At 35.9% G+C, this 16,083-nt stretch overlaps 1 protein-coding gene across 1 annotated transcript in view; it reads left to right on the top strand.

Annotated features, from left to right (window-relative positions):
• The first annotated feature begins 4,156 nt into the window (after positions 1–4,156).
• The window catches only part of ube3c (ubiquitin protein ligase E3C), a 33,865-nt gene continuing 21,938 nt past the window's right edge, over positions 4,157–16,083 (top strand). Inside the window, exons 1-11 of the mRNA XM_055207049.2 lie at positions 4,157–4,302; positions 5,372–5,501; positions 5,799–5,852; positions 6,182–6,256; positions 6,405–6,551; positions 6,748–6,863; positions 6,991–7,148; positions 7,245–7,398; positions 8,193–8,413; positions 8,548–8,699; positions 8,785–8,972. Coding sequence (XP_055063024.1) covers positions 5,436–5,501; positions 5,799–5,852; positions 6,182–6,256; positions 6,405–6,551; positions 6,748–6,863; positions 6,991–7,148; positions 7,245–7,398; positions 8,193–8,413; positions 8,548–8,699; positions 8,785–8,972 — 1,331 coding nt within the window. The 5' untranslated portion in view covers positions 4,157–4,302; positions 5,372–5,435. The remainder of the gene's footprint in view (positions 4,303–5,371; positions 5,502–5,798; positions 5,853–6,181; positions 6,257–6,404; positions 6,552–6,747; positions 6,864–6,990; positions 7,149–7,244; positions 7,399–8,192; positions 8,414–8,547; positions 8,700–8,784; positions 8,973–16,083) is intronic.

Below are 16,083 nucleotides of genomic sequence, written 5' to 3'. Positions count from 1 at the left end.
GAGGGTGTGGATTGGGCGTTTACGTCATCCTTGGGAACATCCTATTGGACAGGGATTCGGTATAGCAAGAGAATTACATTTCCCGTTTGTTGAAGTTGAAAATGTAGAAAAATATAGCACTCAAACATTACTAATTTTCGATGTTTTTACAGATCATACCAGTAATTTAAGTTGCTAAACTGCAGTGTAGATATCCTGAAGGAATGTGCTCTCATTATTGAATTTCAATAATTAACAAAGCATATGATCCCAACAAACCGGTTAGTTATTACTTTTTAAATGTTGTCAACATGCTAAGCATCTGTATTAACAAAGATTACTAAGTTCTATTGTTTTTATAATATTTTTTATGACATTTTAAGAATGATAGTTTTTAAGATATACTTATATTTTTTCAGTGATCTGATATTTTTTTAAAATCCGAACAAAAAATATAACACATGTTTTTTTAAATTTTAATTTTATTATCATATAAATTAGGCACTATATAATCCATTTTAAATTTGAGACAATGTTATGATTGATGATGTTAAAATTACAACTTAAGGTTACATGCAGGAACTATTTTAAATAGGTAATTATGGCATTTAAACTATATATTAATATATTTTAATATATTTCGATTAATAACATTGTTCAACAAGTTAAAATTAAATACATGTGCAAAATTATTATTTTGTGATTTGACGAAAAAATATGGAAAATAGGGCTACATTATATCAAACGATAGACCTGTGCTATACCTTAAATGTTTTTCGATGTAATCTTCAACAAACGTGTGATTCTTCACTCAGCTATGGCACATGGAAGGATGTAAATATGGAATGTCTGTGTCCCGTTTTGTGGCCTTTCCTCTTATAAGCCTCTTTAAGCTAATGGAGAAAGGGGTCAGAGAGAGAATTATTGACACTCTGTTGCCCTTAACCATACCAATAAAGCGGATTAGTTTTCCTCAATTCATCAGCTAACCAGTCTCTGGAGACCGGCCGCACGCGTTTATTTGCTCAGGGGAAATCAACAAGTCTCGGGCTAAAGGATACAACTAACCGAGTGCCGCAATTGTGACCGATTTCAAAATAATAGCTAGTAATAGAGTAGAAAAACTCAGCCTTACTTGCAATTCCTAACAGCTGTAGACAGGACAATTTTTGTTACTATTATTAGACTAATTTTGTAAATTTGGTATTACAAAATTTTTTATAATAGCCGATAACATCTTAGCCAATACCTTTGCATATAGCCACCTAAAATACAGTTAAAACAAACTTCGGATGGTGAAAAAAAGGTTTTACATTTTACAGAACTGTATTTTTAAGTTTAGCCTGTTTCAATCTCCCATTAGGCTATTTATAAATAAATGCGAATTTGACGCAGTATGGATCCCATACTATTTTATATTAAAACATTCCCCTTTAAACTTCAAATGTTCTCGTCTAAACATGACTGCTTTGTCTACCTCCCAGTTTTAATTTCATTAAGGGATCGCATGAATATTTCTATTACAGCAGCAGTGAATTATGAAGCTGTGGACCTGCAGCGATCAGCGAGATTTATGGCTCTTTTTCATCACATCAAGAGAGAGTAAAATTATTATTGCACCCTGAGATAGCAGGGCCTTAAACCAGGGACTCTTCTCAAAGCTGTTCATTCGCTCGGTAATTACTTTCACAATTAAGTGGAATACACATCACAATGACAAATCGAAATAGTTTATATATTAATTATCCTTGGTAAATGTGTTCATTATGAAAAGGCAATTTAACGGGACCTGTAGTGTCTCTTTTATTGCAATATTTTCGATCATAATGGGCACTGTATTGAAATGTATATAGCACTTCTTTTAAACACATTTGTGACTCATAATATTTTTATCAATTTGCAGAGAATGGTTTCTTAAAATAAATGATAGACTATTTTTAAAGGCATTTAGGTGTTAATAGCTGATGATGATATTTGATATTTGCATTGGGCTATATAAATAAATATTTTTTGTTTAAGGACTGAACAAGAAGATAATTTCTTTTAAACGCTCTTCATTTAATCCATTTTGGCAATCGAATGAAGATTTTCATCTGTTTGCTTCAATAAGACTGCATGGGATTATCTTTAAGGTGAATCACTGGACCAAACAAACTTGTTGACGGGCTTGAAAGCCAGGTGTTCACAAGCGAACACATCGGTAGAGTACACTAATGTGATGAACGTATACACACAATTCTGTTAGTGGTGTAATTTAAAATGTGCTTTAAACGAGATGACCCGCGAGTCCCCTCTCTTCTTGACACGAGCCCGTGATTGACGACGTCACCAGATGTCAGGCTAATTCAGATGAACTCATTTCGTACCTGTCATAACCACAGCAAAGCCGCCGCTGTTTATTTAAACGAGTTATACATATGTTTAAAGCATGTCTCTTAACATTTAATCAACATTTACAGTTTGGTACAAGATGACATTCTTAAAAAAAAAAACATACCAGGACCAGTTCAATGTAGACATGCTGAAAAGAATTTTTTTTTTATAAGCCTTATAAGCTATAGTGGTTTGAACTTGCACATTTACAATTGCACATTTACCAGTGATTATTTTAAAAATGATACAACTTTAAATAAATAAAATAAATATTAAAATATCGTATAATAATAATAATAATAATGATAAGGATGGCTGTAATGTTGTGCATTCTGCTGGTTCATTCCTTAATAAAGTCTTAAAATCACTTAAAATGTTTTGTAAATGTAAAATAGCAACTTGATTTTGTAATCTAATCTGGGATGCCATGGCTGGTACCTAAAATATAATTGCTTTACTCTCTTTTTATTAGTTTTCTGCATTGTTTTTATACATATTTGCCCACCACAATAATAGAAGGTAGCCTATCACAAACAAGGTCAAGTGATTTGGCCTTACTAACAATAGTTTTTATGTAAAACTCTTTATCCTCTGTATCTCCTATCTCTATTTTCATTACATTCCTATGTTTCTTATCCTCAGCTATAACATTACTCACTGACTTAATATATCTGAAAGAAATGTGTTATGTTGGGATAATTAAGTTGTGCGGTTTGAGGGTTAAGTTTGTGATTTATCTTTGAATTTTATGGAATTTAGTAAGATGCTATTTGCTTTTATTAATGCTAAGATTTAAACTATTTTAGAATACTTTAGAATTTTTATGTTTGGCATGCTTATGACAAATGTATAGGATGCATAATTACTACCTCTTTTTAGAATTTAATAAATTGTTCATTAACAAATGTATAAAGTCCTGTGACACATAATTAAAATTTAAGCCATTGTTGTAAAGTCTAAAATATCATTTTACCTAAATACAATTCCTAAGAGATTTTTTGAACAATTTAGTAATTAAACACTCTCAACAAAGAGTTATGGAGACATATAACTCATGGAGTTGACATAAATGTGTGACCCTTTTTGACATCATTCAAAATTAGAGACCTTTTGAGATGATGAGACCCCCATTTTGTATTATGAAGCAACTCCAGGAGACTTGCTGTAGTGGCTCGTTATCCCCTTTTCAGGTCTAAAAGGCAGAATATGATCAATCAATAACTCATAAATCCTTCTATAACATATACGAGATACTGAGTGGTTTTCAGTCTTGCTAATGCTGTCTAACATGTATCAGATGCCAAGCAATGTGTGGAAGATTACAAACATTTATTTAGAAACATGAAAACTATTTGTCACAAAAATCAGTTAAAACTTAATGTTTTGTATTTGTTTTTCTTTTTGATCAGATTATTGCTTTGTTTATATGGTTAACAATGCATTTTAAAATTAATGAAATAAAAATAGACTTTTTATTCTTAAGATAATTCTAAATATGTTTTGCATTATGCACATATATTAGGTATTCATAAATATAAATCTTTAAATGTGCAAAGTTTATTTTCTAGAGTCGCAAAAACATCAGTTGGTATATTATTTATAAATGCTTTATATCTGAAACAAATCAATGAGTAATTGGTTTTATAAAATACATAAGGGAGATGAAATCCAATTCCAAGAGCAAGGATCCTAGCGCTTCAACTGGTTTCCTTTCAATGCTGGGATTCATCCAGGAAGTAATTGTGACATTTTGCGAGTAAAATTATTGACGCCACTCTTAACGAATCATTTGGTAGCAAGTGTTGTGTTATCCAATCAGGGTTGACAGTGTTACTGAGTGGGCGGGCTGTCCTCTGTGTTGTGCTGTAGCAAGATCAACGATTTTGGTTTTGTTTTCGTTGTTATCCTGCTGCTGAACTCTATCGTTCGGCTGATCATTCAGTAAAACAGGTAAACAATTTGTATTTCATGTATTCGTAAGACATATATGTAGTAAAAGCGGTAAAACGTGAATGAAATCACTAGAAGACTCTAGAAGCGACATATGACTGAAGTTTGTTTCCCTCTGAACTAACATGTCAGAGAAGAGCGCACAATTGACAATGTTTTCATAATACCTTCTTATTTCTCGCTAAGTGGTGTCATGCCCCTAATAACGCACATGTATATGTGTAAATTAGTGGTATGTTTTGAATAGTTAGGGCTAAAGACAGTTGAACTGCTGCTGAGTCATTAGCTAGCTAGTCAAAGAACCTTTAGCCAAGAGGCTAACAGAGAAGTTCAGATGATTTGACTGAAGAAAAAGCACCTATACGTATAAATGGTCTTTTTCACCTCAGGTATAAAGCACACAGTTCAGAAATTGTGATGGAATATGTGCTATTAGTTACTTAGGGTTTAGCAAGCTAACTAGCCTGGCTCGATGTAACAATCAATGTAGCTGTCTCTTATGAAACACATTTTTTTCTAGAACCATGTTCCGCAGACTAACAGGCCCCTTTGCAATATTGAGATGTGGTGCTTGGCAGGGCAAATGTTGTACATAAATTCGTATTGTATTAAAAAAACACATTTTGACTCGTAGTTATAATCAAATCTAAAGTTAGTTTATTAGTTTGATATTGGTGCAATAATCAGTTTTGTTTGTTTGTGAAGTATATAGTGTGTACTGATCTAGGAACAATATATTTAGTTGGAGATGTTTTATAATGCTGATCACCCCTGGTGAAGAAGAGCCACACTAGTTATTATTAGTTATAATGGCATAAGTTCAATTCACCTCCACTGAAATGTTTAGCACAGATCAATTACTAGGTTTAGGCTGCTTAATTTTTTTTAACCATGTCTTAACATTAATGTCAACATTCTTTAATATTGCATCCTGTTGTGATTCAGAATAGTACTTGTATAGGCTGATCATACTGTACACACATTTACCTGCGCACATCATAGTATGTGTTGTGCTTTGGTAATTGGCAGTATTCCAGTTTCATCTCCTTTTGTTTTCACTTTCTTGCAGTCGCAAAACTTACAGAGTACACAGGTAATTGCATTGACTGCTGCTCGATGGAAATAGTGTAACCATGTTCAGTTTTGAGGGCGATTTCAGGAGAACACCTAAGGTGTCCCTTGGGGGTGCAAGCAGAAAAGTAAGTTTTTGATATTAAATGCTGGCTAAATTATATTATATATTTTCTTTAATTCTGTGATAACACTTCTTTGCTATTTCTTACAAAATATGTTTTGTGCTATCATGCACCAACACATTATACTTTTGAAAGTTTGAGAATGATTTTTACTTGGAAATTGGCCTTTATAAATTTGTTTTACTATTTGTTAATTATTTTTATGACGATTTCTTAGTAGGAACAACACACCTTAGGAAAAAGTTGTTGTGCTACCTTGTTGTTTACTTATTAATGTCTTACATTTACTTTTTTGTACAGGAGGAGAAAGCATCACTTCTTCATCGAACACAGGAAGAAAGAAGAAAAAGGGAGGTGAGTGTCAGACATTGTGGTGTAAGTGGAAGGGAAAAGCAAATTCAATATTTGCATGTCTTTCAAAGTCATGCAAATTTATGTATTTAGTGTTGCTACAGTTGCAAGTTGTGATGGTGAAATCCCTTATATTGAGAATTATGTGGTCACAGTTTGATAGCAACTCCAATGACAATATGACATAAGGCTTGCCCTTATTATTATAATATTTAGTCAAATTAGGCTGGGCTTGAATAATCAGCTGAAACCACAAATGTAAATGTAAAAATTGTAAACAAATAGCATCTGGTGGTCATATAGGGTTTTACTTATCTTTGCATTTCTTACAGGATGAAAGGAAAAGACTTAAAAACGCAATCATCATTCAGTCCTACATAAGGGGATACCAAGACCGGAAACAGCAAGTACGTAGAGCCACTTACTCTACGAATGTTGTTTTAAAGACTGCATACTGTATAACTGTAAGCCTTGTAGTCAGCTGATTGACAAACGCTGAAGCTCCTGATTATGAATTATGAAACTCCTTATTCACTTATGATTTATTTTTTCTAGTATGCCATTCAGAGGGGCCACTTTGACCACTGTGTGTGTCAGTGCCAGTCCGGCTCCGGCCCTCAACTAGCAGATAGTGGAACTCTCAGCCAACTAGTTTGCCAGCTTCTCTTTTTTTACAGAATGAGTGAGGACACACAGAGAATGGTAAAGACGGATCACAAATACTTTTTTGCATTTCCTGTTGATATAATGTATTATTTGTAATCACAAGGGCACACATTGCCATTGTAGAAACTCATGTAATTTGACCCTTTTAAAAAAGTAAAAAATATGTATTTTAGTTCTTCGCTTTTAAAGATGCTTTATAAATGAAATTTCATGAATGCCTTAACTGTTGTAGATCTGGATGTGTCAGAGTTTGATAAAGCACCATGCACAGTTTGTCAAGTTGCTGGCTGGGCCAGAAAGACAGAGTTGTCTGTTTCAGATCAAAAGGATACTGGGACACTGTTGCAGGTACAAACTATATTTTCTCTTCAAGTATTACTTTGTGTAGTCCGTCACAGTAACTTGTAAACTTGTAAACCTTCTCGAGATGATAAAGTGATATTTTTGTTGCTAATGATCTTCTCTTTTTTTCTAGGCTGCTACAAGCATGTAAAGAAGACAGTTTGAATGTGGCAGTCCCGATGCGGATGCTAGAGGTCTTCTCCGCTGACACAACATACTTACCTGTTCTAGAAGATGCAAACTGTGTCACTGCTCTTATTGAGCAAATTTTGCACTATATGATTCAGAAAGGTACACATTTCTAACTTATGATAAATTTGTCATTGTCTTACAAAAAGAACAGTGCATTTCTATACTGAACTATTTTAATTCATTTCTGTCTCGTAGGATACTACCGTTTTCTGTACATTTTAGTGAATCACAAGTTGCCATCAAGTCTGGAGTACAGTGACGCCCCCTCAATTCCACTGGCACACACACTGCTAGAACATATACTCAAGCCTTTGCACTTTACATATGGCTCCTGCTCCCCAGATGCCAGGTACCAACTCACATGTGTGCACACATTAAGAAAAATCAAATCTGTTCACATTATTCATAGCCTAACTGTGTGTACACAGTATGGTGTGACTTAATTTGAGCTCTGAGAGGAATGTCTTTGTTTTGGTGTGTATGCCCCCTAGTAAAAGTTTGCCCACTAACCTCTTATTGGAGACCCTTCACTTCTCCTTCCAAGGGGACAGTAATTACCTCACTGCCTTGTTTACAGTGAGTCGTAAAATACAACCAGGCCCATTGACTCAACATGTAATGTTTGCTCACCATTTACCTTCGTTCTAACACTCTGCGTGACGAAAAACTCCTGTTTTCTTTTCTTTTCTCCCGAAGAACGACATGAGCCCGAGAGAAGTTGCTTGTGCATACAGTTCATGTTTGCTCTTTGTGTTTATGTCTCTCTCTCTTTCACACACTCAAACATACATGTAGACAGACAAACCAGCCAAATATTGTTTTTCATCTTCACATGTACGTCCTCTGGATCCTTTAGGTTGAAATAACATAAAAATGTATCTGTGGTCTCCTCTCTATTTTATTTTTTGATGTTTAAACAGTTACTGTGTTCCTTAAGTGTTTTTCTTATCTATTAATTTGCACATTCTAGAAATGGCAATTCCGGCATGAAAGTGCATATACGGTGTCATATTTGGAAAAAGAATGTACAAGGTTGTTTAGTACAAACTGAAACATAAGGCATATATCCAATGAAAAAAAATCATGTTAGTTAAAATAGAATTGAAGTTGCAGGTTAAACTTTTTCAATGCTCTCATTAACAGGCAATTTGTGTTTTCGGCCTTCACTGAGGAGTTCATCTCGGCGCCTTTTACTGAACAAATCTATAATTTCTTCGTGCCAGCTCTGGCAGACTCAAGACTAGCTTTCCCTTTCCAGAACTTCCTATGGTCACTCCAGGCCACCATAACCTCTTCCTCCCAGGCCCAAGCTCATGCTCCCTGGCTCTTTTACTTTGTACTGTCTGTTGGAGAAACAGGACTGAGTAAGTATAGTGTGTATAAGAAACTACACTATTAGTTCATGTACATTAGTATCGCTATGATAACACATTTGACACCTTTTCATACAGGTTGTTTGAATGCTTTGTTCTCAGGCATGTCTTGTGTTTTATTATAGGTTCACTTTCAGAGGAAGGGTTGCTGTTGTACTTGAAGGCTCTACAGACTTTGTTGCCCTTGTTGCCAGTGACCGAATGCAACAGTAGAGCCGATATCAACAGTGACTCAGAAGATGAAGAAGAAATGAGCATACAGCCTCCTGCTGCACAAGTAAGCAATTTCTCTTTTACAACTGCACAAAAATATTCAGAAAATTACAAAATACACAACTATGATCTGTTTTTTCCCCCTAAAGGATGGTAGTTGGATATCTGTGCATTACATAACAGAGGAATGTGTGCAGAAGTTGGACACCAAGCAGCAGACTAACACTTTGTTAACATTAGTGTGGAGAGACTCAGCAAGTGAAGATATCTTCACCATGATGGCCTCCATCTGTCACACACTGATGGTGCAACACCGTATGATGGTGCCCAGAGTCAGGTAAGATTAAACACGACCCATCCTGAATACTAATAACCAAGACATTTTCTGCACTGCAACAGTATTCAGCCCAGATTCACTGCACAGTGCCCACACAAACTCTCTCACTCGCTTATTGCATATGTATGATGTACTGTACAACTCTAATCAATATAAAAACAGTTTAAAGGGATAGTTCACCCAAGAATGAAAATTCTGTCATTATTTACTTCCCCTCAAGTTGTTATAAACCTGTATGACTTTTTTTCTTCAGTTAAACACAATAGAAGAGATCTTGATAGATGGTGGTAAATATACAGTTGACGGTACCCACTGACTTCCATAGATGGAAAAAAATACTATGGAAGTCAATGGGTACAGTCAACTGAGCACTTACGAGCAAGGGCTATAGATGGCATTGAATGAAAATGGGATGCACTCTTATTTGAGTATAAAGCAGATCTCAAATAATCATCAAACTGTCCTCCAGTCTGCAGGCAGTTTGTGTTTTTGATGTTTAAAGGTGACATAGAATGATTGAACGGGGTATTTTTCCTTGTTCTGTGATGTGACAAGTAGACAAAAATTTTTTAGATTGGGTCTGTCATGCCTTAGAAGCTTCCTAAAAACCTCTCTCAGATAGCTCTATTAGGGTGGGGGATTTTAAACAAGTGGTTTTGCACCTATTTGGCTCCCCCTACTGGCTTAACTTGCAATCTCATTACTGATTGGTTGACTTTGCTGCCACTCAAAAATGTAGCCAATTATTGAGGGGCAGTTAGATGCCTGTGATGTCATAAGCATCAGTTTTTCAGATTGGACCATTTTCTGGCTGACATTTCTAAAAGAGGAATTTCTATGAGACTGAGATGTTTAGCATGTCTAGCACTTTTTGTATGAATGTGAATGCGGGTAGACTACCATTATTCAACAAAGACAAGGTAAAAATGTTTTTTCATTCTCTGTCCCCTTTAAGAGCTTAAAGCAGTAACATTGCTAATGAAGGAGTCAGACAGTTAGCTCTTCCTGTGTTTCTTATCGATGGGTTAAGAATTGTGCAGTTGCTGTCAATCATTAATTAGTGTAATGAGCTCTCTTCTCAATCACCTTTGCTTCGTCTCCTTCTGGTTCTGCCATGCGGACAGAATGAGAACAGGATTTCAGCAGAACGAATTAGAGAGAGGTAAAGTGATGGAAAGAGGAGGCATAAAAGACAAGCAGGGAGGTACAAGTACAGGTTTGATGAGAAGTCAGTGCCGCTCCGCAGACATAGCTAGTTAGACGTTTACACTCATGCAGTCTGTGTGTTTGATCTTGTATTGGCAAACTATTACAGATATACATGTGATTGGACATCAGTTGAATTCTGTTTTAATGACAAGTTGCATTGTTGTTCGGCAACCATAAACAATTTTCAGATGTCTACATCTGATGCAGAAAAATAAGTGCCCCCTATTAACATGAATTGGAAGACCCTATCTGAGGTGCAGTTTGTGGTTTGCAATCGATTTCTGTTTGATGTTTGTTTTTAAATTTATCTCTGAATACATGGTAAAAATCATCTACCACAATCTTTACCACTTGATAAATTCTGACCAGAATCAACGCGATATGATTCCAGCGATTTGTCTGTCCATACTGAATGCAAAATCACAAAACACATCAGAACAGTTTATCTTTTTTTTCTCTGTTTTCTCTGGCACTTCAGCTGAGAAAAACACACACAGACTTATACCTTTGCTTTTGTGGCTTTCATTGTGCAACTTGAAGGATTTATTATATATTTCTGCATTTAAATGTCTTATCAGTCTCTCCTCATCCTAATGCTGTTTGTACTCAAAAAGTCAAGCAATCATGACTTAAGTTTTGCATCTTGGATCCATAACTTAACTATCTTTGTTCATTCAACTTAATAACTTACATAAACCATAAATAAATAAAAAATCAAGTCTAAGTAGCATTCAAAATTCTGTTAGGAATACCCATAAGCCCCTGATTTATCTTTGGTCTTTGGACATGTAAACCAGTTGATAATAAAACTTCTAAGAGTTTTACACTCTTTGTAACATTGATGTTTTTTTTGTAAATTATAGTTTTTTGTAAAGTGACCATTCAGGTGATCAGTGTTTTCTTTGGTATGCGTGCACCACATTTAACTCGTTGTATTTCTTTCCACTATAATGAAGATACATGTGAACTTTGGCGTTTGTTGTGTGCTTCTGTGGAGAATTGGGTTCATTCATTGATTGACAGTCAGTCCTAAATACCTTTAATTACACATTTTTTTATAACGTTAAATGACATTTTAAGTTCAGTCTTTATGAGGCTGTTTACACTTGGCATTAACATGTGTTTTCGTTGATCGGATCACAAGTGGACGACGTTAATGGCAGGTGTAAACGGTGTTCAAAACGTTTTGAGCTCGTCCACTTTCGACCACTTTCAACCACATCCAGAGGTGGTCGAAACCACTTTCGATCGGATCGCTTTGGAGCTGCGGAACGCACATGTGGTTGAATGCGTTCGAACAGCCACACGCGACCGCCTTCTCTCCACCCATTTATCTAATCTGAGGTATTAAACACAAGTTTTACGTCTTTTTTGACTTCTGGCGTGAACATTCGGTGAACAGCGCTATTTTTAGCCTTTCATTGATAAAACTAAAGCGGAGGATCTCCGTAGTTTCGTTTTGAAAGCGTGTGAAAGTTGCGCGATCCTATTTCATCAATTGCGCTGAAAATTCAAAGAAAGCTCTTACATACTCATGTACAAAACACTGTGCAGCATGTTTACTTGCTAAACAAGCAGTGCACTCCGACATTATATTAGTTTGCGTCCATATAAACTCATAATTACTCCCGCTCGGGTTTGAATGACAGCAGAGAGACTCGCCCACCGTCTCACAGACCACCCCCTCATAGTATTCAGCACAGAAGCGGTCGAAAGTGGACAAAAGAGACGGATTTAAATACCAGGTGTAAACGTCATGTGTCTCTCTCGTCCACTTGTGATCCGATCGACGAAAACACATCTTAATACCAAGTGCAAACAGCCCCTATGAACACCAAGTGAACTTAATTGTTTAAGTGCACTGTACAGTACAAACTTGGAGTATATGTGGCCACCATGCTAAGTGAACTTAAATAAATACGTTTTTGGGAGACCAATTACTTAATTTAATGGGTTTTCAACTTTTCAGTGTAACGATATTCATAATGCACAGAACTTTCGCACATTGCAGAAATAAAAACCAGAAATTGTTTTTATGTCTCCAATGTGCGAAAGCATCGCATCATATTGCTGCTGGTTAGGATAAAAACTCAGATTAACATTGAAAAAATACTTTTTATCGCCCATAATGGCGTGTGTATTTAGGACATGGTGTTGGTGTTATTTTACCCAACCCTTACTGCTTTCCTTACTGCAAGTTCTGCAACTGTCATTAGAATTTTGGATTATTACAGCCATTGTGATTACTGACATTAATTGTTCTAAATTTAAAAGGTTACTTTGGGTGATGATTTGACAGTTTAGTATTGTCATATAATATAGTATTGTTATAAAACAGTTTGTATTTGCACAGCTATTGGGACAGTACTCATAAGTGGTTTAAATCTAGGGATAAAGTGGTTATTACTTTAAATTACTTATTGTTTTCCTATGCATCCATTTCATCACCATTTTTTCTTCCGTTTCAAAAACTTGGTGGCATTTTTACAATTTACAGCTCTGTCCAGCGGAGAAGGCTTTTATCATAAATCCTGCCTTCACTACTTTATCATTATTGGATATCTGTACAAAATAATTAGCTGGCTTCGAAAGATTAATTATTGCAGGAGTGGATGGGATAGCTTTATAAGAGGCATAACAGCTGCCCTGATTTATAACCTTTAAAGAAGAGCCAGTGAGCATGCAAACTTAGTCTGCTTTTAAACGTTATCATATTTTACAGTGAAGAGTATGGCTGTATTTCACTCTAAACAAGGTCATTATAGTATCGAACTTGTGTTAGTGTAAATAGTGTGCTTGTTTCTTGTATGTGGAATCAACTCATTAAAGGAATAGTTCAACATAAAAAATTAAAATATTTTCCCATGATTTACTCACCTGCAAGCCATCCTGGATGGAATGGCTATATTCTTTTAAACGAACACAATTGGAGTAATATTAGAAAATATGCAGGCTCTTTCAAGCTTTATAATTGTAGTAAATGGTACTTTTGATTTTAAAGACCAAAAAGTGCATCCATCCAGGGGGCTCCAAGTCCTTCTGAAGCCAAGCAATGTGATTTTGTAAGAAAATATCCATATGTAAAACTTTATAAGCTTTAATAACTAACTTTCGCTAAGCCCTACGCCTGTTCTTCAGCGAGTGACTTTCCAGCATTTTAAAACAAGATTTTAAAATAAAAATTAGCCTTGTCTATACCGGCATTTCAGAAAAAATCTACATTCACATTATAAAGGACCATAAACACATGAAAAACAGGACCATTTACCTATGTGGGGGATGCGCAAAAGAGTTTAATTACACAGTATAGCCAGTGTGTTATAACTATTTTAAGCCTTGCAGCCATTTGTATTTTAATTCATAACTGAGCCCTTTTGGGGTTTTCATGCACATGATGGATGCACTAACACAACTCTAAATCTCCCTTAGGATCCATGTTAAAACATATTGGTATTTAGGGGCATCAGTTTGTGTTGAAAAGTGGTGGGGACAAAAGATCAGATAAAAGAACATTACAGCAGAACGGGAAAAATATTGAATAACGGCGAATCAAAAATGGGCATAGCGTAGGCCAGTCAACAATATGAAAATACTCAGCATAAAACCCTCAACAATGTTGACTGCACATGTAACAGTCCCTGCAACACAAGCACAACCGAACAGTGACAAAGCACCATACTGGAAAAACATCAGCACGTTAAGTCAATGATTACAATGAAATTCATTACATATGTAAAAGAAAAAACCATAAGCATACAACGCAACATGTGAACCTGGACCACAAACCCAGTCGTAAGTCGCATAGGCATCGCTGGATTTTTCAGAACATTTTAACCAAATGCTTTCAAAAAGTGGTGGGGACAAAATCAGCCATTTAAAAAAGTGGTGGGGACATGTCCCCAGTGTAAATGAAACCTATGTTGGTATTGCATTTATAATCTGTAGCAGTTGGTGGCACTAAGTGCAAAATATCTATTGCAAACCTCCATTTAACAGAATAAATTCACTTTCACACTGAAAATGACGCAGTGTTATTTTAAAGCCAGCTGTCACATTATATTTTCTCGTAAGTGGCGAAAACGTTTATTGTGGTACTTATGCACTCGTTTTATGTCATGAATAACACACATGGCGCTTTTCCATTGGCCCACAGTTTGGTTTGGGTTTGGATCAGCTTACTTTTGGGAGCTTTTCCACTGGGTGCAGCACGTAGTATGCAATACTTTTTTTAGTACTACCTCGGTCAGGGTTCTAAGTGACCCAGGCTGATACCAAAACGTGACGCAAATACACTGTAGATCACTGATTGATCTGAGAGAATCGTCACTACCAGCGTCATCGTTGTAATGTAAAAGATTAGCTTTACCTTCATGCTAGCTTGCACTGTCTTGAGTAAACCTGTTGTCATCTGTGGTTTGCTCTCAGTTCCCAAACTTCCTTTTAGCGATCAAAAACATCCATAGGTTGTGAATCAGGAACACCATAACAGTTTTTTTTCCAGACTTGCAGTTTGTGGCGGCACATTCACGGCGTGCACGTTCGCATATATGCTTAAATGCAACTTAAATGATGCTCAGCGGAGAGCGTCAACCAACGCCATGGCATGGGTGTTTGTATAGAAACTGCCATGTGAGATAGAGGTAGTGATAAACGCGATGTGCAGTTATCTATTTGTGGTGGTCAAATTTAATTTTGTGGCATACTGAGAAATAAATTAATGTATGGGAATGTACAACGACGCTCTCACATGTATGATGTCACAGCATTATGCTGCGCAAATATAACGACACGCCTATAATCCCTCCCACTCCGATGTGTTACTAAACTCGATGGAAAAGCTAACCAAGCCAAAGTGAGATAAGCTGACCGAACCTGACCCAAACCGAACCGTGTACTATGCAATGGAAAAGCGCCAATAATGTGCTTAAAAAGCCTGTAGCTCCATCTCCATGTTAATGTTTATAAGGTTGTTTAGCTGATCATTGTCATCTTTCGGTGGCGTAATGGTCAAATGATAGGGGCTTGACGAATCATGATGATCCAGAACGAATCCAGGGAGGGAATATGGGTACGCACGCCTTCGCTTACATAACTCCGGTTAGGTCCGTCTACACTGCTAAAACACGGTCTGCAACGTTTACCAAAGTCTCTGTTTACAAGGGTCAAAAACGCTGGAGTAGCATTGATGATAGGCAATGAAAACCATAACAAAAGTAATGCATTTTAAAATGAAAACACATTAATGAAAACATGGCCAGAGTTACCTTAAAGAGATTTGTTCTTATTTCACTGAAGCACATGTGCTCTCTGAAGTCTTTTAAGCATTAAACCCCCAGTTTCATTTATTGTCCTCACCTCATTTCCTTTGAGTTTCCTCATTTCCTTTATAGTTATTTTCCTGTCAGCTCAGAGCAATAACAAATTCCCTTTATTTTTGTAGTAATTTTTTTTTTACTATAGACCTGATTTATCTGTTAGCTTTTTGTGTTTTAATTTATTTTAAATCTTATTTTCTACTATTATTTATTTTCTATTATTAAAGTCATTTAAATTTAACAGATATTTGGCTATGCATATTATTTTTGTAGTGTTCAGTTTTCAAGTTTTGAAATTGTTGCCAGACATTTACACAGGCATATAGCGGAGAAAGAGCTATAAACATGTACACAAAGCTGTTTAATTGTGTGATTTAAGGTGGATGAACACATTCTTAACTTAACCCCAACCTTAATCTAATTCTCTGCTTTAATTACTTCCAATGATGCTTTATTTCTTCTTTCGCCCCCTCACACATAACAAGCATGCAGTGGCCACCAGAGCGATTTCTCACACGCTGGTGTGATGGCTGTTACGCTTAATGATTTGGGTGACCTAAACACAGTATGTAATTTGTGATAACAAC

The sequence above is a fragment of the Misgurnus anguillicaudatus genome, chromosome 21 (assembly GCF_027580225.2).
Source record: "Misgurnus anguillicaudatus chromosome 21, ASM2758022v2, whole genome shotgun sequence".
Lineage (NCBI taxonomy): Eukaryota > Metazoa > Chordata > Actinopteri > Cypriniformes > Cobitidae > Misgurnus > Misgurnus anguillicaudatus.
Note: the sequence above shows the minus strand (reverse complement) of the source record. Positions and strands in the feature narration are given on the sequence as shown.